General features: G+C 41.4%; 1 protein-coding gene across 1 annotated transcript in view; it reads left to right on the forward strand.

Annotated features, from left to right (window-relative positions):
* Window positions 1-400: 400 nt before the first annotated feature.
* Window positions 401-22319, forward strand: part of NOTCH2 (notch receptor 2) — a 185005-nt gene continuing 163086 nt past the window's right edge. Inside the window, exon 1 of the mRNA XM_066377289.1 lies at window positions 401-741. Within this exon, the coding sequence (XP_066233386.1) occupies window positions 669-741 (73 nt within the window). The 5' untranslated portion in view covers window positions 401-668. The remainder of the gene's footprint in view (window positions 742-22319) is intronic.

The raw sequence follows: 22319 nt of genomic DNA on the forward strand, positions 1-22319 counted from the left end.
ACCCCCATTTCCTTGACAGCACTGGTCCGCTCCCGCATTCCCCCCAGTTAGCCGGGGAGTCTGTGAATGTGTGGGTGTGGGGCGATACCTAGTTCACTGGACTAGGGATGCCTCTCACTGCAAGTTCAAGATTTCAGCACCGTAGTGTCTGAAGTTCGGCGTCCCACCCGAGCAGAGAGGCCGGGCGGAGCAGGCGCTCCAGCACCGATGGCGTCGAGGCGCCTCGGGACCCGACGCGGGTTGGGGGATCCTGGGGGTGTCTGAGGACTCGTAGTAGATCACTCCGCGCGCGGCTCCGGCCGGCGCTTCTTCCTGCGGGAACCCCCTGGGTGCTGAAGGCGGCGGGGCCCGGCCGAGCCGACCGGGGGCGGGGCTTGAGGTGGGAGGAGGCGGCCGAGGCGGAAGGACACACGAGGCTGCTTTGCTGCACACTCGAGAAAGTTGCAGCCAAACTTCGGGCGGCGGCTGAGGCGGCGGTCGGGGCACGGCTGACTGAGGGTGCACGGAGTGGAGGCATTGAGCCTGCGTTTCGGGGCGCAGCGCGAGACCGTGAGCCGCAGCAGCAGGAGAAAGGAGGTGAAAGTGGGGGCTCCTCTGTCGGGACCCCCTCCCCATGTGGATCTGCCCCGGCGGCGGCGGTGGCGGCGGCGGCGGAGGCGACCGAGAAGATGCCCGCCCTGCGCCCGGCTGGGCTGTGGGCACTGCTGGCGCTCTGGCTGTGCGGCGCGGCTCCGGTGCGTGGTGAGTATCGGGCTGGGGGGTGCTGTCCTCGCGGCGCGGTCCGCGCCCCGCCGCCCCCGCCTCGGCCGGCCACCTCTGTGCGGGAAGGCCGGGCTTGGCCGTCGGCGCAGACCAAGACCACTTGGTTCCCGAAAGTTTGGACATCGTGGGGGCCGCTCCTGGGCACGTCCCCTCCCCCGCGCTCCCAGCCGCCCGCTTCCCTCGGCGGGTGGCCCCACACACGCCTTCTCGGCCGCGCGGCGGGACTCAGAAACTCCCTTTCTCGAGCAAGGAGCTCGGGGTGTTGGGCAGTCCTGCCCTTTTGGTTCCGCGTTTCTTGGGGTTGAAGGGGAACCGAGGGCGGGCTGCCCGCGAGAATCCATCGCCGGCCGCGGACCGCAGAGGGGCCGAGCCAAGGAATGCCAGGTTCTGGCCTGGTCGGCGGGGCAGGGCCTCCCAGCCCAGCTGCTCGCACCTTCGCCGTCCGCGGAGTGTGGCAGAGGGGAGGCACGCAGGCTGGCGGGGAGGGGGTGGCGTGGCTGGGGCCAGGGTGGTGCGGCGCGCCCGAGTCCTGACACCCCGGCTCTGCGCTCCCGGCGATCCCAGGCTGTTGTACTCAAGTCTCTGAAAGGTGGAGGCAGGAGCAGTAGGAAAACTGGTGTAGCTGCATGCTGAGCACATGATTTAAAAATCTCAACTGCTGTAATTCTTTCCGAGGCGCGGAGCTCCGGCGCTGTTTCAGAGTCTGTGTCCAGCCCCAGGAATGTGGTGTGACGATCACCAACTTCTCCAGCCTGGCAGCCGCGTTCGCTGCTCTTTTGGCAGGTTGGGGGTGGGGCACAGGGAGGTGAGGAGAAGTGGAGGCGTTAATTCAAAGTGCTTCCTTAGAATGCCTCTTTGTGGTTGGGTATTTGCAAGTCTTTCTGAACACGGTTGGATCAAAGAAAGGAAATCGAATCATTTTTACCCATCCCACCCACGATCTCAAGATCCCAAATTTCTTCAGACTGTTTAGTGGAAAGAGCTTGGGCTTTGGAGCCCAGTTCTGTAATCCTGGGTTCAAATCCAGCCCTGCTGTTTGAACTCGCCAGTAAAGTGGGAATGAAATTATCCAGCTAATAGGATTAGTTAAGAGAGTGTATATTAAACTCATTACAGTCAAAGATACTCATAAAGTCCTTTCAGGACAGGGCTGTGTTTTATTTTTTCTGTACTCTGTTTCCAGTGGGATGGTGCCTTGTGTGTATCTGTTGAACTCAAAGTAGCCTAATCTGAAGGAATTTTTCAACTTGACCCCAAAAAACTGGTACATGAACTATGTCTCTTTGCAAAGAAAAGGTTAAGAAGATGAGCTTCAGAAAATATTTGCTCTTTGTTCATTGTTCACAGGCAGTCGACATGCCAATCACAGATGTTTATAAAGAGAACAAGGTTATCACAGTGCTGGGTTGTTGAGCACCAACCAGACAGACCCTTGTTGGAAAGTTCAAATTCCAAACACCTCTAGGCCCCTAAAAATTTCAGAAGTGGAGGAGGAGGGACCATTTAACAAATCACATAAGATGTGTTTTGTCTTTTTCTTTGAGTAAGAACTTTAGCATAAGTGTAGATTTTAGAGTGGCGCAGAGTATAAACAATGGGCTAGACTGAGGGTTACAATTCTTGGTCTACCATTAACTTGTTTTAGTAAATAACTTCATCTTCATGATCCGTAGTCTTCTCATCTATGAACTAGAACTAAAGAAACAACCTACTCTAGAGAGTTGGAGGTAATAATAAATATGATTGCAGAGCAATTTGCAAAATTAAGTGTTAAATGATAAGGCTGATATCAAAAATAGAATTCTGACACACAGGGCTTCTCTCATTTTGGGATCTCAGTACACAGATGTTCTTTTTTTTACTTCTGTATTGATGAAACATTGCTAGTACTAGCTAGATTTTAGGTGGACAAGTTGAGTGCTCAAAAGGCAAGATTTCGATATTTTGATTTTTAGTCAGGTGTTCTTCAGATACTAAACTGCAGTGGAAGAAATTTAAAAACTTGTGACTTGGTACAAATCTTAAATCTTTTCAGTGTCTTGACTCTTCTTAATCTTCTATTGTGTTTTGCCAAGGTACCCATTCTAACACATCCTTCCAAACTTTTGAGTGTTTCTGTATTTATTTGGCTTGTGGCCAGTTAATTTAAACATCACTGAGTTCCTAAGGCAAGGAGCTGTCAACCCATCTGTCAGCTTGTCTAAACAGCTACCCAAGACCACCCCTCGCTCCTTGTTTTCTTTTGCCTTGCAATTTGAAGTGACTTCTTGGTTTTGTGCCTGCTAGATGATTTTTCAGCTGCAGATCTTCTTTTGCTTAAAAAAAAATCACAAAGAACAATTTTTTTTTCAGATGGAAATGAAACTATTTTCCTTTTTCTTTCTTGCTATATTATTATTCCCTTTTGGGGGGAAAGGGGGATGAAGGAGAGTGATTATTTCTAGTTTCTTTTTGTTTCCCAATATTTTGGCTTTTAAAAATATTTACCCATGTCTTCTGCACCATTCCCACTTTACTGCCTCTTCTGCAGTCTTTTGGCATGGAGGAGTAACTTCTGCTTCACCTGGATTGTGATCGCTGACTTTGGGACCTTTAGAAATGTTTAAATTCAGTGGGATATGCTTGGATGCTTCAGAACAGCCTGACATTACATTTTAAAAATAGCATACCCACAGAAATTTTATTTTGCCCACAAAATTTGCATTGATCTAGTTCCCACTTTCTGATGCCATTCCTCACCCTCCTCCTTACCCTGTCCACTGTAATAGAACAAAGCTCCATGTCCTGGCTGCATCAGAATTAGCTGGAGTGATTCTTGGACTCAACACCCAGGGATTCTGACACAGTAGGCCTGAGAATTTCTATTTTTCATGGTTTATAGGTGATTCTAATACAGTAACTTGGGTGGAACCCACTGATAGTTTATTACTCTGCCTTCAGGTGTGTATATGATAGGGGGTCAGTTTTTTTATATTTTTGAAGATTGTATTTATTGATTTTAGAGGAGAAAGGGAGAAAGAGAGAGAGAAGGGGTGGGGAGGAGCAGGAAGCATAGTTGCTTCTCCTGTGTGCCTTGACTGGGCAAGCCCAGGGTTTTGAACCTGCAACCTCAGCATTCCAGGTCTACGCTTTATCCAGTGCATCACCATCGGTCAGGCAGGGATCATTCCTTCTTAATTTTAATAATTTCTAGAATGACCCTAACATTAGCCATTCCAGTGTTTAACACTCTGTTTAACATAAAAGCTATAGAATATAGTACCACTTTTTCATCTGGGCACAGTAGATTCCCGTTGTCTCTTTAGAAGGGCTTTGTGTATTTGAATGATATCATTATAAGCTTCTCACTCTCTTTTTTCTCTCTGTTATCTCTTTTTCTTTAGTCTTCATTCATATATATAATTTTGGACCCTCTATCTGTTTGTCCTTAATGGCTTTAGAGTTAAAAAATAATAAAAACACTGATATGGATGAGAATATGATAAGAGATCTTACATTCTCTGTATATTGTGTTTACACTTATTATTATTATTTTGTGACAGAGAGAGTCAGAGAGAGGGACATATAGGGACAGACAGACAGGAAGGGAGAGAGGTGAGAAGCATCAGTTCTTCGTTGTGGCACCTTAGTTTTTCATTGATTGCTTTCTCACATGTGCCTTGACCAGGGGTGGGGGGGCTACAGCAGAACAAGTGACCCCTTGCTCAAGCCAGCGACCTTGGGCTCAAGCTGGTGAGCCTTGCTCAAACCAGATGAGCCCGCGTTCAAGCTGGCAACCTCGGGGTTTTGAACCTGGATCCTCCACATCCCAGTCCTGCTCTCTATCCACTGTGCCACCGCCCGGTCAGGCCACTCCTTATTTTTTTATATTTCTATCTAGATGTCACAACTTGACCCCACAATTTCCTCCCACCCTTTCCTGATTCTTCTCTCTTTCCCCCTTTCTCTGCAAATGACTTGAAGTAAAAAGGTTTTCTTTTCTTCTACATTTCTCTTTTTATGTGTGTATTTTATACACGTATTATATGTATGATATTTTGGAAAGATCACTGGACTAGGAGCCAGAAGAGCGAATCCTCTTCCAGGTCTCTTATTAATCAGTCTGGTAATTTGTGGGAGGGTTATTATACTGGTCCTCTGTTTGCTCAGTTCTTTGTCCCTAGTCACTGAGCCACTTCCAGGGTTTAGACTAGAATCTCTGTCTTCTGGCCCTCAGTCCAGTACCTCATTTGTTCTACACACCACTTATACCTCTTGTGCAAGTGAACTCATATACACAAACCACTTAGAACATCCTCCAGTGCTTATTGTTCATGTGTGCTTCTTGAGGGGAAAAATTGTCTTTCCATTTATGTATTTATTCTACTTTTCACACCCCTACCCTTGTACCTTGAACAGTGCTTTGCCCTCTGATACACTGTCAATAAATGTTTGTTCAACTGAACAACTTTTAGTTATTCTCTTATTCTGTACTACTATGGTACACCAAGACAGTTTTAAAAAATACTATTTGCAAGGGTCATTGCTTACCTTAAATTTGGGGGAAAATAAACAATTTTTCCCCTTCCTCAGATGTTTTATTTAAACTTGTTATTTTGAATTTCTTTCTCTGTCTCTGGTTTCTTCTCTCTCTCTTTTTTTTTTTCTTTTTCTTTTTTTTGATTGCTTCTGCAGTTCATAAGGTTCCTTTGCCTCTGGAAGTTAGCTGCAGTGGCAGTGCACCCACTCCCTGCCTCTCACCTGAGTTGCTCCTACTGCTTCCTGTATCACTATGTTACTGCGCCAGCAATTTCTATCATTTTGTTGAGAATTACCATACATAACTTACTGTAATTTGATCATTTTAGAGACTTTTGGAATAATATTTTTTAATTTTATAACTTAGACTTAACTAAGTTTGTGTTTAGATGGTTTTCTTTTGAGATTTTTTTTTTCAGTTTGAGATATGTATTACAAACTTCACTCAACTAGATTATGTACATTTGGCAAAGTGCTTTTTCCCACCAAGAGAGTTCCCGGAAAACCATTACCAATGACAGAAACTCTAAAGGCAAGATAATAAATAAATAAAAATTTGAGAAAACCATAAAATGTGTGAACTATCTTCACCACAAGATTTGCTTCTTGAGGGCAGGGGTTATGTCACATCCATCTCTTCTCTGGTCCACAAAACTTGTCTGGTATGTGCCCAATATGCAGTGTTGGCAAGCAGCAGTCTTTGGTCACATCACCTGTGACTCCTGCTCTGTCCTTTTCACCTCTGAGACATCCTGGAGGAAAGGCTGATGGTGAGTCAGATGTGTCTTTATGTTCCTTTCTCTTTTGAAGAGAAAGATCAGTTGAAAGCTGACCCCACCTACAGACTTTTATGCTATCTCTTTTTGTTAATTAATGGGTAGCTGAAACTTCCCTCTTTGCTAACTATGTGTTGGCAGGAACTCTAAATTTTATCCAGTCCTTCTGTCCATCCCATGCTGGATGTGATCCTCTTACAAGGAATCTATCTTATTCTGACTCGCATATTCTCAGGAATTTGCCTCAGGTAGTCATGAGTCTTATGTGGGTGGCCGGATCTAAAAGGGGTACTCTTTACTGAACTGACATCTGCCCCCCAAGGAGTTCAGCCCAGGGAGGGGCATGAAGATGATCCCATCTGGGGTGTTCTCCTAGACATTGTGACTCGGTGGGTCTGAAATAGTGTCTGAGAATTTGTATATTGAAGAAATATCCAGATAATTTTGATATTAGGGATGTTTTGGAATCTCTGAAGAATAAATCTGAGGAAGGCAGGGTTTTTTTGTTTAGTTTCATTTGTTTGTTCTCTGGTGGTGGTAGAGGTGTGGGATGCTTTGATGGGTCCAATGGTCATTTCTTTCCTCTTGAAAGTGCTTCTTGTTGAATGTCTAGGTCACTGGGCAAAAGGAAGCTGCTCAGGTATCTCCATAAGGTTAATAAAGTTGTTTTGTCTTAAAAAAAAATCTGCAAACTATCCAAAGTCTTAGGACTGACATGTGTGTCATGTATGAGTTTGGTGGCAGCCTCCTTATCTCTCCATCGGAGTATTAGCTGTGATGCCAGAGTGAATAGGAGTTCCACAGTCTTTTTGATCCTCAGCTCTTGTGAATGATGGTGCCCTTGAGACATCTGCTTTGTTAACCCATGAACACATCTAATATTAGGGCTTTCCTTCACATGTGTTAGTGCAAAAAGAGAATTGTCACACATTCAAGCAGCCATGTTTGTGGAGTATCTGGGCCACTGCAGCACATGGAATAAAAAAGAAGAAGAAAGGAGGAAGTAAGAACCTTTGGAACAGAGCAGAGCAGTCTACAGAAGGGGCCTAGGAGTGTTCCTCTGACAAGACACTCAGTGGTCTTGTCCTTGATTGGAAGAAGGAAGTGGCTTTGGATCTGGAAGAATACACTCATGACCTCTGGATGGGACAGACTGAGGTATTCATTGATGGTGGTTAGAGGTTTGCTGTAGCTCTGTTCCTCTCCCCACCTCTCCTTTTTGAGGGGAATAGCAGCTGTGACCTTAAAAAGAAGAGTAAAACTAAGGGGGATGATAAAAGCCATAGTTTGGAGTAAGAAAGCGAAATAGTTATTGTATTGACTTATTTATATAGATATATATGTTTCCATATAGTATTCTGGTAGGAGTCCTATCTGTTGACTCTAAGATTTATTATTTTGGTAGCTCTCTTAGTGGTATGTTAGGGAAGATTGTGGTGTATTTTCATCCTTAATTTGTGTGTTTCCTAGAGCATCATATGGTAGAGAGTACAGGGTATGTTCTAGATGTGTGGGAATCCCTGACCAAGTAGAAGATAGAGCCCTGCTCCCAAGCATTGTTATAGAGATAAGTGAGCATACAGTAGGAATATGAAATACAGTCATTTAATCACTTATCTACACTCTCTAAAACGCAGTTTCCTGCAATCAGGATGACCGAGAGCTGTAGGGTCTGAGAGAATAAACACCAGGTCCTCCAGGGAACAGCGACCCCCAGCTCACCCCCGCTGGGCTTGTGTGCTGCTCTCCTTTTTCTCCACTGTAATTTAGAAATACAAAAACTTGACTTGGGGAAAAGACAAAGACCCTTTGTCTGGCGAGTGTGTAAATATAAAGTTGGCACATGTTTTGGTATCTATTATGTCTCTTAGTGGGTTTGTGGCAAGAGAGAGGGCTGTGTTCTCAGCCTGGATGCCAAGCATGATCTAGGACAAGTTAAGGTGGAAGTATCTTCTTTGGAAGCTTTAGCTCCCAGTGGCAGTAGCTGAAGGATCTTCTCCTCACAGCCAGCAATGACTGAGGTGTGGTATGGACACACCCAGAGTTGCTGCCTTAGGTGGGTAGCATTGATTAATCATACTAACATCTCCCTCACCCTCTTGTGCTTGTCTTGGCAAAACCCTGTTCTACCAGCTCCTCAGAGTTTGGGCTTTACTAGATATGATTGAGCAAACTCTTGAGGGGTTGTCATTTTATTGTCCCTTGCCACCGATGAAATTGCCTTGGTCCAGCTTTGGTACCTTTGGTCTTCTGGCCAGGAAGTGAGGGGTCTGGGTCTCTCTTCCCATTGGACTGAATAAATCACCTTCACGAGAGGCCTGCCTTAGGGCAGTTTCTGGTCTTCAGTTCTTTTGCAGGATATTGCAGGATATTGGCAGTGGGGCACTGGCTCTGGTTCTTTAACATCAGCACACATCATGCCAAGACAGAATCATTGTCTCACAAAGACAGGTTGGATCTGTGGGTGTTGCAGAACCTGTTTCTGGGTTAAGAGTAGCTCTCCCACCCTCATATATATTTATTCACATGAAGAAAGTGTGTGTGTATTTTGTGAGGTAAGGAAAACATGATGATAGTATTTTGATTGGAGTCAGATATTGTCTCCCTAATAATATGTTGTCTTTGAACAAATAGCATCCCTTTAAAATACAATTTTGCTTGCTGAATAAAGTGTTGTATGAGAAGCTGTGGTTACATTCTAAAGTAGGGTACCTTGTTCAGAGGCAGGTGCATTTCTAAATTGTTGTTTGCTTCTTTTTCATCTGTTTTTACTCTCATCCCTCTTTTGTGAGGAGACCTGGAAGGCTTTTATGCTTCAAAGATGTACTAGCCCATTTTAACTGGAACCTAACAGGGAGAGGTTCTTATGTTGGTATACTTGCCCAAGATTCAAATAAGAATAATTGAATACTGTTTACTCACTAATATATTCTGTTGACTTTTTAAATATGTATAGTTAGAAAACTAATGTGTGTTAATTTTGCAAAATGGTAACTGGGGTAAGTGGCAAAGAAACTTCTGCTTAATTCTTTGCTTTCACCTGCTTTTGTTTGTCCAGAAAGTGTTGAGACTCATTGAAGTTTGTGGACATGTGTATTTTGGTTATTACTTTTTATTATGTTTTTCTTTGCTGTGAGCATGCCTTTATTTGCTAGATCTTCTTTAATTGTAGACATTAAGGATATTTACTTTATTATAACATTTAAAGCACTTTCTAATCTTTATGAGGATTATCAGAGGGAAAAAAATCCTGTGAGTCGTGCAAGTCTTAGGCATTATGTTACTATTTAAAGTAAGTAACTATATCATGACTCCGGTGACACATACTTTCTAAGAGATTTAATGAAAATGGTTATAACTACAAACAAACATTGTAACGTTTTAAGGTAGGTTTACAGAGCAACAGCATTATTTCTTAAGTATACATATAATTCATCTATATTTTGTTGATTTTCTCTGGCACTTGTACAAGATTTGTGGAGGTGGTGGTGGTATTTGGTGTACATTTTTTGGTATTTTTTCCTATTTTTAGTTTTTTTTATAAAAAATTATTGATTGAAGAGAGAAAGTGGGAGAGAAGGAGGAGGAGAGAGAGCAATAGAGAGAAAGCGTTTATTTGTTGTTCTACATAGTTGTGCATTCATTGGTTGATTCTTGTGTGTGCCCTGACTGGGGTTAGAAACTACAACCTTGGCATATTGGGACAATGCTTTAACCCAGTGGTCCCCAACTTTTTTGGGGCCACAGACCGGTTTAATGTCAGAAAATATTTTCACAGACTGGCCTTTAGGGTGGGACGGATAAATGTATCACGTGACTGAGACAAGCATTAAGAGTGAATCTTAGACAGATGTAACATGAGGGAATCTGGTCATTTTTTAAAAATAAAACATCGTTCAGACTTAAATATAAATAAAACATAAATAACATAAGTTATTTATTCTTTCTCTGTGGACCGGTACCAAATGGCCCACAGACCGGTACCGGTCTGCGGCCCCGGGTTGGGGACCACTGCTTTAACCCACTGAGCTATTCAGCCAGGGCCTCCTATTTTTAGTTTAAAAAGTTGTGATTCCAAAGATATGTACAATTGTCTGTTCTGCCTTCAGTGGTTATAAATATTTTTTTATAAATAGACTTTTAATGGTTAAATAACATTCTAATTAATAAGGTTACTGTGTTTTGTTTATTCTCCTTTGTTCTGCTTGTGTATTTGGTTGGTTCCACATTTTTTTTCTCCTGTATAAATGATACTGATCATTTTTATATACAAAGAAATTTCCCTCTTTAGGATTTTTTCATTAAGTTAGATTTCTGGAAGAAAAATTAATATGTCCAAAAGAGTGATTTTTAAAAATCAGGAAAACATTAGAGAAAATTAAAATGTCCAATAATCCCAAAACCCACAGTTACTAGTCTTCTTCAACCAAAACCCACAGTTACTAGTCTGATACATTCTAATGTTTTTCTGTGTCTGTTGTAATTGGGATTTTAATGTACATATAGTTTGACCACCTGCTTCTGCACTGTTTAAATATTGTGAACATTTTCCCACATATGTAAATGTTTTTTAAGAATGTGGTTTTAAAGGCTTCCCACTGTTTTACCTTAAGAATTATTAAATTTCATTTAAATTGAAATCTATTTATAGTTTCCAACTTTTAGAATTATAAATAATTCTATGATGAACATTCTTGTTGATAACCTACTGTAAGAATAATTATTTCATTAACATAAACTCTTAGAAGTCAAATTATTGTATCAGAGAGTATGGACCTTTCTGTGGCTTTTGATACACACCACCAAATTACCTTTCATATAGTTTGATCAAGTTATACTTCCATCAGCAGCTTGTCAGCATTCCTAACCATTAAAACTCTACTAATTTGATAAGTGGTAAATGATACCTCAATTTAATTTGCCTTCATGACTACAGTGATGGTGAATGTTTTTTCATATGGTCAGTGACCATTTGTATTGTCTTTTCTTTTACTTACTTATTTTAAGTTTTTTTGGGTTTTTTTTTTTAACCCATCAAGGTGATTATTTTTGGTTACTCATTTGAAAAGCTCTTTAAATAATAAATATATGAGTCCTCTGTTTATCTTAAATATGGTGCAACAGGTTAAACTACATAGTATAAAATTGCCACCAATATTGATATAAAAGTTGTTTATTAAATAGGTTAATTTTTTTAATCCTTTGATTTCTAATGAACTTGTTTAATATTTTGTGTGTTTGTTCACTGGCATTCGCTGTAGCTACTTTAAAATTCTAATCTGACTGAATCATAAATCAACAAGCTGTCAAGAAATGCACGTTTGGCCCTGGCCGGTTGGCTCAGCGGTAGAGCGTCGGCCTAGCGTGCGGAGAACCCCGGTTCGATTCCCGGCCAGGGCACACAGGAGAAGCGCCCATTTGCTTCTCCACCCCTCCGCCGCACTTTCCTCTCTGTCTCTCTCTTCCCCTCCCGCAGCCAAGGCTCCATTGGAGCAAAGATGGCCCGGGCGCTGGGGATGGCTCTGTGGCCTCTGCCCCAGGCGCTAGAGTGGCTCTGGTCGCAATATGGCGACGCCCAGGATGGGCAGAGCATCGCCCCCTGGTGGGCAGAGCGTCGCCCCATGGTGGGCGTGCCGGGTGGATCCCGGTCGGGCGCATGCGGGAGTCTGTCTGACTGTTTCTCCCCGTTTCCAGCTTCAGAAAAAAATGAAGAAAAAAAAAAAAAAAAGAAATGCACGTTTGCTTTAATACTTTATAAAAAGATACTGGAGGAAAACAGTATATTCTGGAGCCAAATATGTGATATTGTGTGGGTGGAGGGTAATCTGTTTCTATCTTCTCTTCCTAGATAGATATCCAAGACTGTGGAGGTAACATCTCTGAGAGGCAGGGCTAATGGACTATAAATCTGACATTTGATCTAATTGATCATTGTATAGTGTTATAGACATTCAGTTTGGTCAGACAACAGGGTGACTGAGATTCCCTCCCCTCTCTCCTCATCATATTGATTAGTTGTGGGACAGAACTGACTGAATCAACCTGTTGTTTTGGCACCCCATGGACACCACCTGTTTTTTCCATTTCTCCTTCCAGCCTCCCACTGCGGTAGTGCAGTGCCCTGTGCACAGTGGGTAGGAGGATATCAATGTTGTTGCTGAAGAATGTTGCAATAAAAAAGAGTAGATTGCTTGTTTTTCACATTTGTGTGTTCTTTAGACACCCTGCTGCTTGTGACATTAAGAGCTCCAGCTGAACTGCTCTGTGCAGAGAGAGGCCCCGCAGGTCTTATATGTTTGATTGAGAGAAATTTCAGGCAATATGAATGCTTTCTGAAGTATTATTGGAATTTACTGGGCTGGTTGTTTGTCAGCTATTGCCATATTTAGCATGAGGAGACCTGAAGAACAAGGAAATGCACATTTCTGGACGTTTTGGACCAACCAAAGAAGGAAACCTCCCTTGAAAGATTGAGACCTTTTTCTAAGCTGTAGTTAAGGGACTAGCAGTGAGAGGGAGATTTCAGTTTGTGTTCAATGGTCTCTGTTTCTGTGCCAGATCCACAAAATTAACTTATGGATGAGAAAAGTGATTTGATAAGGAATCTCACACTGGAGTCTAATATTGTTTCTAGGAGGAAATTAGAGAATTCTGTGCCTAGACTATGCAGCATGAAGTTTAATCAGCATGTATGTGAAGCTGTCGATTAAAACCAGGTTGATGAGCATTATCCTCATCTTTCTTCTTGAAGGCTTATTAGTTTTCTGCTCGGTCGTGGTCTGAATTTATTTTGCCTCCGTCCTTTTCTCTGTCCTGCTTTTGGAACCATTAGCCTTCCTCTATGGCTTAAAATTTCTCTGCCTCAGTTTTTCCATTTTAAAGGTAAAGATAGCATTTGGAAGGACCAGTAAATACAATCAACATAAAGCTTATTTTTATAAAGTGAAACAGTCCCAAAGTTTACATAGCAATGTAGCGTTCACAGAGCACTCGCACATACTTATAGCCTTTGATCCACAAAAAAACCTTGGTGGCAACTGAGCCTCAGAGGGCTCAGCTGACTTGTGTATCGGTATTTAGCCACAGATAGTAAGTGACAGAGCTGGGAACTTCAGCCTAATTTTTTTTTTTTTTTTTTTTTTTGGTCAAATCTTACTATGTGTTTTTCATTCTGCTAGGGCCTTTACATATATTTCTTCATTTAATTCACATAGCTATCCTTTGGGGTAGACGGTATTTACCTATATTGCAGATAAGGAAATTGGAGCTTAGATTCATAGCTTTGGGTATTGCAGTGAATCTCCTGGTTCATGAGGGATGGAGCCAGTATTCAAATGTCTGTCTTACACCAGGGCCTGCAGCCAACCATGGTGCTTTGTGTGCATTTATATAGTTATATATCAGCAACCCTACAAGATGGGGAGTAGGCATATTGGGGAAACTGAGGCCTACAACATGCTTGGGAAAATGCAATTAATAAGTGCCAGAGTTGGGATTTAAAGCTAAGCCTGTCTGTCTCTATAACCCTTACTCATTCCTGTACACTGAAGATGCATATTTTGATAATGTGTGTAACTAGAAAAGTGTTCAGTTTTGAATGTAGGGGCCAGCTGTTAGGAATTGTTTATATCTTTTAAATAAGTAAAAAATGGATAGGCATTAGTTGACTGATGGACCTTCTCTCAGTTGATTTTTATCACCAGGACAAGCAAATTGGGTTGAAAGGAGGGGAGTTCTCATTGAGGATGAGTCTTTAGGCCCAAATGGGCCACAGCTATGAGCCTTCCGAAGGGCTGCTCTCAGGAGTAAAGGCCCGACTCCTGAAGGTTCTTCTTGGGGACATCCTGTGTATGTTTCTGGAGACTTCTCTTTGCAAGAGAGTTGTCAGCTAATGGGGAATGAGGGTGGGGATCCTTCCAAGCCTGGCTCTAGATGTACTTACTAGCCTTGTATCCTTGGGCAGGTTTCTTAAGCACTCTGCCTCATTTTCATTATTTATAAACTGAAGATAATAGCAGCATGTGATTGCTAGGGTTTTTATGAGGATTAAATAAGTTAATAAGTGTTAAATTCATAGTACAGTACCTGGCACATAGCAAGAGGGCAGTAAATAGTAATCATTGCTGGTGGTGTGTTATTTTATGTTGCAGTATGGACTGGCTTTTTTTTTTGCTTTCACTTTTCTTTAGTCAAAAGTGGTGAGAAATAGGAACTTCACCTTTGTAGCATGTAGATTGTTCACTGGTTTCTCGTGACCCTATGAACATATAAGGGCATTGTATTTGAGTCTGTTCCCTTAATGGGGTATACCTCCAATTAAAAAACAACAACTTTTGTCTATTATAAAAATTGCATTGATAGGTGTACAATTATTTCCCTGTTATTTATTAACTAGACATTTGTGGCTGGTTGTTATGTTTAGTACAGACACTGAGTTTTCTGAGGTATAGTTTTGAGGACAATATCAGGTTAAACCCTTTTGTTCCCCAATTTCCTCAATATGACAACCATCCTGTGCCATCCAGTGTTACCATGTGGAGTACTAGCCTAAAGCCAGAATATTTGATATGTTAATTAGCCTTCTCACACTTAATGGACTGTCCCTCAGTTTGATATTTTGAAATAATAAAAATATCCCAAGATCTGTTATTAAAAGTTCAGGGGCTAACCTGGAAACACTGAGGTTGCCGGTTCAAAACCCGGGGCTTGCCTGGTCAAGGCACATATGAGAGTTGATGCTTCCTGCTCCTCCCCCTTCTCTCTCTCTCTCTCTCTCTCTCCTCTATAATGAATAAATAAAATCTTAAAAAAAAAACAACTAATGATTGATGCTTCTCATCTCTCTCTGTTCCTGTCTGTCCCTATTTATCTGTCTCTGTAAAAAAAAAAAAAAAAAAAAAAAGTTCAGGGGCTTCCGGAGATTTGAGGATCTCAGTCTGGGAACCACCCATGTAGTCCAAAGCCCAAAGATGTGGCTGATCAAAAGGCCCAGAGCAAAGTCAAGGTTGCGGCCAGAATCTAAGCTCTTGTTTTCTAGTCAGACGACCTTTCCTCTACACTCACTACTCAAATGATGTATCAATGTGTCAACCCTCGTTTTTTTTTTTTTTTTTTTTTTTAATATTTTATTTATTGATTTTTTTAGAGAGAGAGGAGTGAGAGAGAGACAGAGAGAGAGAGAAGGGGGAGGAGCAGGAAGCATCAACTCCCATATGTGCCTTGACCAGGCAAGCCCAAGGTTTCGAACCGGCGACCTCAGTGTTCCAGGTCGACGCTTTATCCCACTGCGCCACCACAGGTCAGGCCAACCCTCGGTTTTTTTGAGATCTGAAAATGGAAAAGTTAAGGGAATGGGGAAAGTGGGGGAGGGGAGCAGTGTGGTCATTTTGAGCATGTCAGTGACAGCAGAGAAAATATTTGCCCGTGAGCCCCTGCTGTCCCTTTGGATGTCTTTGTAGTGGTTAAGACAACCCAGCAAGGCTAGTGTCATTGGTGATTCAGAATTGGTTTAGCCAGGACTGGTGGAGTTACTTTCTTAGAAAAGGGTTTCACATTTTAAGATTCATTTCCTATGACAGTTTGTTTGCTTATTCTCAAGTTTTGGCAGCCTTGAGCCAATAGTTGTCAGGTTTTTTTTTGTTTTAAGACAAAACTCCAAATTTTATTTGCCGATTTAGTAAACAGTCTTCTTCCTACCACTCCCTTCTGCTCCCTCTATAATTATTTCTAAGACTTTGTTTTTCAGTTGTGGGAGTACTATGAAAGGTTTTCTTTTATAGTCTGAGATATTTATAATTATGCATAAGTACACTGTTTAGAGAAAATGTAAGTGGTGCATATGTTAACTCATATACCCTTAAAACACTTGAAATATTTTCCAATAATTTAAATCTTTCCAAAAAGGCAGCTGAAGCCATTTATTTACAGTAAAAGAGGAGGAATACATCAAGGATAGCAGTATTTGAATGTAATTAAAAAACAAATGAGAGTGCCACTTTGGAGGAACTGGGAGTATTTGCATGAAAGCTAACCAGGGCATGCTTCCTTATTAATAGAGTGAAAAAAAACAGACAACGGTCTCTGTCCTCACAGAGCTTGTAAGAAGTAACAATAGCTTCCATATACTGAGGGTTTGTTATGTGACAGCTGCCTGGGGAAAAAGTGCTTTACTTGTTCCTTTAGTCCTCACAGTGGGTGTTAGGATTCCTATTTACCAGAAGGTTAATGGCTGGGCATCAGCTCACCGGCCTGCCAGTGGTGTTGGGGGTACCAGGGGGCGCTGGAGCCTCTCTCCCCGGTCCCAAAGCTCACATACATACTCTCAGTGATGCCACTGTCTGTAGTCTCACAGGTGAGTGTAGCTTTGGATTTACTAATATTCTGTGTACTAAACTGACTTAAGTTTTACTCTTCTTGACATCTTTCCTCTGAGTAAACATTTGTATACTATGGAAATGATTTATATTTCAATATTCCATTTTGAGTTGTTCTTTCTAAACCTTTTTGAAAGGGGAAGAATGGATAATGTTTGTCATAATCCAAGGGGAGTTATTTAGCATTTCTTTCTCTGTTAACTTCTTGATCCTAAAAGAAATTCTTCAGTAAATTTAGAGCAGGAATGAATGTGGAACTTTTTCTTTTTAATAAAAACATTTTGAAAGATTGAAAATGGCAATCCAGAGTCATATGTGTGTCAGCTTTTTCAGTTATAGGTAGCTTTTTCTTGACTGTGTGCTGTGTCATTCTGAAAAGGATGTAAGAGAGCTCGTCAAATGATTGGATGCCTCAGCTTGTGAACAGTGGACATAGCCAATTACTAAAACTATCCATGTTGGCCTGGGAATGTTGGAATTAACTGTGTGCAGCATTTGTACACATATCATTATAGAAAAAGCATGAGGAGATAACCTTGGGGTTTATTTTCTGTGAACTTTTTTCTTATTATTATCTCCTTTGTTACTGAAAATTGATGGTTGTCTGTAGTAATAAATGAGAGAAGTGTGTTTGATACCAACAGATAATCCCTTTTGTTTTAAGATACAGTCCTACAGATGAATGCTCAGACATGTGGGTCCTTGCAAACATACTGGACTTTCTCTTTAAGGTTTAGTTGTATTAGCTGCCAGTTGAAGGGTGAAGGAGAGAATGTCCAGGGATATTAAGGATAATGAAAGAGGTAAATGACAGTGAAAGTTGATTGTTTATTTTTTAATTATCTCTTGGAATGACTTTTAGATACCCTTCCTCACTACATGTTGATTTTTACTTTAGTGTGGCTAGTGAGTTTTGGAACCAGCTCGACCTGGCTCTTGATTCTTAGCTAAGAATGTTGGGCAAGCCATTTAACTTCAGTTCCCCTATTTATGTAATGGGAATAATAGCAATAGTACCTAATTTGCAGGATTATTGGTAAATGTTGGAAACAACATTTAATTGCATGGTTCTGAGCACAGAATTGGCCCTCAAGTGCGGGATCCCCCAAAGTTTGAACTTAATTAGCCTCATGGTAATTCCCTCAGTTGGAAGTTACAGGCTGGGAATACTTGTCTCTGGACCTCCTTGTTTAAGTTTTCTTTTAATGATTGACTTTAGACTCCACTCCATTGCCAAGGCCAGATTATGGGTCACCTAAAAAAGAGTAAAGCACTGTTGTCTAGTAATTTCAAGTTTGTAGATTAACTGCATGATACTTTGTTCAGGATTTGCAGCATCTTGCATCTTTGACTTCAGAAGCAATTGATTTGTAGAAAAAAAATTATTTAGTGTTTCAAGTCAAAGCTGGCAAACTTTTTTCATGAGGAGGATCTACTTGGTTGGCTTATTTGTTTCCATCTTTCAACTCTGAATCTTCATGGAAATCAGGTTTGAAATGTTAGAAGCAGTTGGTTTTCAGCATTGGGAGAGCTTATCTAATCAGGCATGTGAAGTGGCCTATGTCGGATTTCTGTGCCAGAGAAGGCTTGGGGAGGCTGAGGAGATTAGCGCTCTTGCTTGTCATTTCTGAGCATTGTTGAGACACCAGGAGAGCAATAGGGAAATTTAAAAAATTTTTGAAGTTGGTTATACCAGTCCAACACATATATATCTCTCACCCCCATTTGGGCTGGTCTTATAGATATATGTAAACTAATCTGAATCATGTAATTAGTAGTTTATCATTTCTGGGCTAGATGATGAGGGTTTTTTGTTTCACAAAATTTAGGATTAAGAAGTTTACATAAAATAGTATTTAACATTAAATAGTGCCTCCAGGTTTATAATCACTTTTCTCAACATGATTCTATTTGAGCCACTAATGAACTCTGTTAAGGAAGGAGGGCTGGTGATAGTTTACAGATGAGAATAATATATCTCAAATAGCTTATGGCAGTGGTTCTCAAAGTGTGCGCCAGGGTGCACTGGTGCTCCCTAGAAGATTTCCAGGTGCGCCCTATGGTATTTCAGAGAAATATGTGCCTGTTGGGGACCAAAAAAAACAACAACAGAGTTTTTGGAGTTTAGATTTTGGAGGGACAGAGGTGTGAGGAATTGGTTGTAAGCTGACAGTCTGCCCAACCCCCCACCTCACTTGCCTGATTAGGTTGCAAAAGGCTGTTAAGCTGTGGTGCTGGATTGTTTGCACTACCCCCCATGTTCCCCAGAAAGACTGGAGGCAAGTTTCTTCTATCCTTTGTTTGGTGTAAAGTTAAGATGATATGTATGGTGGGGTTTTCTGCACTCAACACAATTAAGAGTAAAAAGAGAGGAATTATTCAATCTATTGACGAGGAAATGAGAGTTTGCCTTTCAAATATATGCCCAAACATTGAAGAAATTGCTAGGGCACATCAAGCTCATGTTTCTCATAAACACAAGAATGAAAAAACTTAACACATTTGCACCAGGACCTGCCGAATTTGCTAAATCTTACTAAGAATGTATCTATATATATAAAAAGATAACTTTTTGTCATTTTTAAATTTTTTAACCCCTCTTTTTTACGAATTCTAAAAAGCATAACTCAAAAAATGTAACACAAAAATGTTTTTTAATGTCAGAATAAATTTAATTTTGTCATATTTATTTCATTTAATTACCATAAAAGCACGCTTGGACTTTATATTTTTCTTTAATATTTGACTTAATTATTATAACATGTTTCTCAGAAATTTGTATATAGTGCACCTACAATTATTTGTAGGAATTAAATGTGCCCTGACTTCAAAAAGTTTGAGAACCACTGGCTTATGGAGATTCTTCTGGATCACATGGTGAGTATATGGTAAAGCCAGGATTCGAACCCAGGTTCTGATTTCTAGGGCTGTAGTTCTTGTTTCATACCACACTGCTTCCTCCATAATGTCTATAAGCCTGAATTCTGTTCTCCATGCTATGAAAGGATTCTCTTCCTTTCTGTTTAATTTGCTGTGTCAGTTCAAGCATGTCAGCAGTGAACAGAGGTGGAGGATTCTTTCCCTCGATGAGTCATTGGCTTTTCTTAATGCAATTTTATGCCTGCAGTAACCAGTTATCCCTGTTACCTGGACAGGATGTAGATCCAAAGTAAAAACGTCAGCATGTGGCTGGCTCAGCTTACTACATCGCAACTTCTAGATATTCTGCCACTGGGTCCATAATGTCACGTTCATGTACATGCACTTTATGTGCTCTGTTGTCTATTTCTTAGTACTTTTCCTCAGCTGTTTTTAACATCTCAAAGCCTTAGTTCTTTCTTCTTGAGTGGCCTGAAGTGACTTTGCTGTTCTTTCCAGTTTTCCTAAGGTCTCTTAAGAGCACACAGCATGGGCTACTGCTTAGTGTTACCTCATTTCTTAGCTTTTGGCATTTCTCTCCTTAATCATCATAACCTTTAAGTTTAAACAGAATATAAATTGTGTATTGTGATAAGCATGTCTGGATTGCACTGTCACTTATGTAAGTGCACTTGAGCATTTTGTCTTCCCTTTAGATCAAAATGAGGAAATAGAAAATGTTTTGTTATGGTAGTTTTACACATACACCCACAAGGAAATGCATAGCTAGCTTCTGTGAGAACTGTAACTGATACATTTCAGGAAAGAAAATGCAGGATGGCTAAAGTTTTAATGGCCAGATGTTCATGGGGAAAGAAAAATGATCAAGCTCACACACACTGTACTTCAGTTTAGCTTGCTAGTTCTAAGGCTGCTAAGTTATATGAGTCTCTGTCTTGTTTGCATCTATTGGTGTTATGAAACCATGCTATTCTTCCCACGAGTGCATTTCACAAGGTGTGCTTTTCACTCGCCGAAGCCATCTCAGCACACGTTCCTTCAGGTGTACAGCGTAGGACAGCTTATTGCAAGTTGAAGGTTTGACACCTTACTATCAACTGAATGCCAAGTGGACCATTTTGACTCTTCCAGCAATCCAGCTGAACATTTGGCCAAGCCCTGTGGTCCATCTGAGAGCTTCCTTTGCAGGTCACTGCCATCTGGTCACTTCAGGGCCACATATCTCTCTCGCTGGGAAGAATTTGGCATGTCTAGATGATGAGAGCTGGCATTTCCCCTTCTCCTTCATTCCAAGAGCCTTGATGGCAGGATTACTCCTGAGGCACATAGATTATCCAAAATGTAGATAATGTGTTCATAGAAAATTAGGGGTTGATTGTATATATTTTTATTTATGACAGGTTGAAATTAATAGACATGTTACATTCGCTGTTGTAAAGGAATACTTATGGTTTTGGTAAAGTTTCAAATTTCAAATTTGATGATGTTTAAATTAAATAAACATCCCTGCTATCTGTGTGTGTGTGTGTGTGTTCGCGCGCGCGCGTGCACGCATGTGCGCGTGTGTTGGGAGGAAGGGTAGACCTTGAAACTGGTTTTTAAAAATTATTATATAAGAGTGCCTATTCTCAGTTGGCAGAGAGAGTAACTTTCCAGAATGTCGCTCAGGTCTAGTGAAAAGATTTAGGGAAGTTGTAACTAGTTTAATAACCATTTGTGGAGTGACATAGATTGACACACCCAATTACACAAGACCTGAGTCTGAGAACTGTCGCTGTGCAATCATCCCATCAGCATCTGGTCGTCATTATCAACAAGCAATGGCTCCACTGTTCTCTGGGGCCACATGAAAAGACAGTGTGCCCATAGTAAAGGATATGTCAGATCTGACAAAAACTAGCCCTCCCTAACCCTTTGTGTCCCGATTTCTCTTTAAATATACCCTTTTGTGAAGTTTTGAAGTAATTCACTTTATTTTGCAAAACATTTTCTTCTTGAATACGATGTTTTTCTAGCTCAAATATTTTGCCAACCGAACAAGGAAGGGCCCAAAGTACTGTGGATCATTTTTCTAACATATATCTTTGTCATTTGAGAGGCTTCATGTCTGTGGCTTCCTGCTGCTTTATGTGTACAAAAGTATTCAGTGTCTATTCTGGTTTACATTTTATGTTACAACTGCTGTCAAACCACTTATGAGCACTTTCTAGTATAAATCATTTTGGTCCTGTGACTGGGAGGGAAGGAATTGATTCACAGGAATAAATTTGCATGTTGAGAAGGTATTATCTAATAGTTTGCAATATTTAAGCACTTTCATGTACATTATCTCTTTTACTAGGCTGTGTGTTCATCTGTGGATACTGAGTCAGAGACCCTATAAGACCTAATCCAGAGCTACCCTGTAGGTGCCAGGGCCAGCTGAGACCAAAGCCAGGTCTTCTGTCTGTCTCTTGGTGTATATAACTGGATGATTATTTTATTGGCAGAAATATGGACCCTGTTTTTAAAGGGTACCCTTTTACCCTTGGAAGTTATGGTAGCAATTCTTTCCAGAGTGGAAAGAAGACAGTTATGTTTTTCTGTCATTTGATAAAAATCATTGTGTTTTCTCTAAGTCTTATTTCTTTTTCTTTTTCTTTTTTTTTTTTTTGTATTTTTCTGAAGCTGGAAACGGGGAGAAAGTCAGACAGACTCCCGCATGCGTCCGACCGGGATCCACCCAGCACGCCCACCAGGGGGTGATGCTCTGCCCATCCGGGGCGTCGCTCTGTCACGACCAGAGCCACTCTAGCGCCTGGGGCAGAGGCCAAGGAGCCATCCCCAGCGCCCTGGACATCTTTTGCTCCAATGGAGCCTTGGCTGCGGGAGGGGAAGAGAGAGACAGAGAGGAAGGAGAGGGGGAGGGGTGGAGAAGCAGATGGATGCCTCTCCTGTGTGCCTGGCCGGGAATCGAACCCGGGACTTCCACACGCCAGGCCGACGCTCTACCACTGAGCCAACTGGCCAG

The sequence above is a fragment of the Saccopteryx leptura genome, chromosome 3 (genome assembly GCF_036850995.1).
Source record: "Saccopteryx leptura isolate mSacLep1 chromosome 3, mSacLep1_pri_phased_curated, whole genome shotgun sequence".
Classification (NCBI taxonomy): domain Eukaryota; kingdom Metazoa; phylum Chordata; class Mammalia; order Chiroptera; family Emballonuridae; genus Saccopteryx; species Saccopteryx leptura.